Raw genomic sequence first — 1,176 nt, 5'->3', positions numbered from 1 at the left:
AAACAAAAAAGCCCCACCAGCCGCAACTGCAGCAGCTGCTGCTGCAGAGGAAAATAAAAATAAAAATTTAAAAAAATCTCCTGGGATCGTCCCCTGGGATCGTTCTTACTCATCTGTGATTTTTTGAAAGGCGTCAGCAATGCGCACGGACTCTTTGACGTAAAAGTCTGCTGCTGCTGCTTCTGCTGCTGCTGCTGCTGCTGCTGGTGCTGCTGCTGGGGTCCCGGGGGGCCCCCCGGGGGCCCCCAGGGGCCTCAGGCCCAATACAGCTCTTTGGTGCTGCAGCCGCTGCATAATAATTGCTTCCTTTTGCTGCTGCGTCAGGTCCTCTGCGCGCATTGTTGCTGCTGCTGCTGCTGCTGCTGCTTGGTCCTCTCCCTGCTGCTGCTGCTGCTGCTTGCGTAGCCTGCGTGCTGCTGCTGCCTGCTGCAGCAGCAGCTTCTGCTTCAGCCGCTTTGCTGCTGCTCGCCTCGCCCTTCTTGCCTTAATAGTTCTGGTGGGGATCCACCACATTTTTTGCTTCCGCAGCAGCAGCCGCTGCTGCTGCTGCTGCTGCTGCTGCTGCTCCCTTTCTGCTGCAGCAGCAGCAACGGGGTCGTACGCAGCAAAACGATCCTCCTCAGCAGCAAAAGCTGCCATCGAGACTCGCAGCCGCTGCTGCAGCGCAGCAGCAGCAGCACGACGCCACTGCATGTGTCTCTCTCTGTCTCTTTTTCTTTTTTGCTTCTGCTGCTGATAGTCTGCTGCTGCAGCACAAGCAGCAGGCCGCAGCAGCGCCTGGCCCTCCACGAACTCAGCAGCAGAAGGCAAGCACAGCGACAGCAGCGAGGGCTCCTCGCCGTCGCTTCTGCTGCTGCTGCCGCTGCTGCTGCTGCTGCTGCTGCTGCTCTTTGGTGTCAGAAATGTGGAAAAGGAGAGGCGGTGAAGCTGCAGCAGCGAATGGACAGCAGACAAGGAGACACCTGCTGCTGCTGCTGCTGCTGCCAGAGACGCAGCTTCTTTTGCTGCAATCGGGTCGTAGTCAGCAGCGGCGCTCTCTGCTGCTGCTGCTGCTGCTGCGTCTTGCTGCTGCTCTGAGGGCACCTCAGTAGACTCCGACACCTGCTGCTGCTGCTGCTGCTGAGTAGCTTCCAGCTCTGTTTGGGGCTGTGCATTGCTGTTGTCGTTGCTGCTGCA

The 1,176-nt window shown here is 58.8% G+C and overlaps 1 protein-coding gene across 1 annotated transcript in view; it reads right to left on the bottom strand.

Moving 5' to 3' along the window:
• Positions 1 to 105: 105 nt before the first annotated feature.
• Positions 106 to 1,176, bottom strand: part of ETH_00037210 (uncharacterized protein) — a gene marked incomplete at both ends in the record, with an annotated part of 1,221 nt that continues 150 nt past the window's right edge. The window contains one exon of the mRNA XM_013375520.1: positions 106 to 1,176. Coding sequence (XP_013230974.1) covers positions 106 to 1,176 — 1,071 coding nt within the window.

This window comes from Eimeria tenella, genomic scaffold (genome assembly GCF_000499545.2).
Source record: "Eimeria tenella Houghton genomic scaffold, Eth_scaff2840, whole genome shotgun sequence".
NCBI lineage: Eukaryota > Apicomplexa > Conoidasida > Eucoccidiorida > Eimeriidae > Eimeria > Eimeria tenella.
The sequence above is the reverse complement of the archived record's forward strand: the minus strand, read 5'-3'. Positions and strand labels throughout refer to the sequence as shown.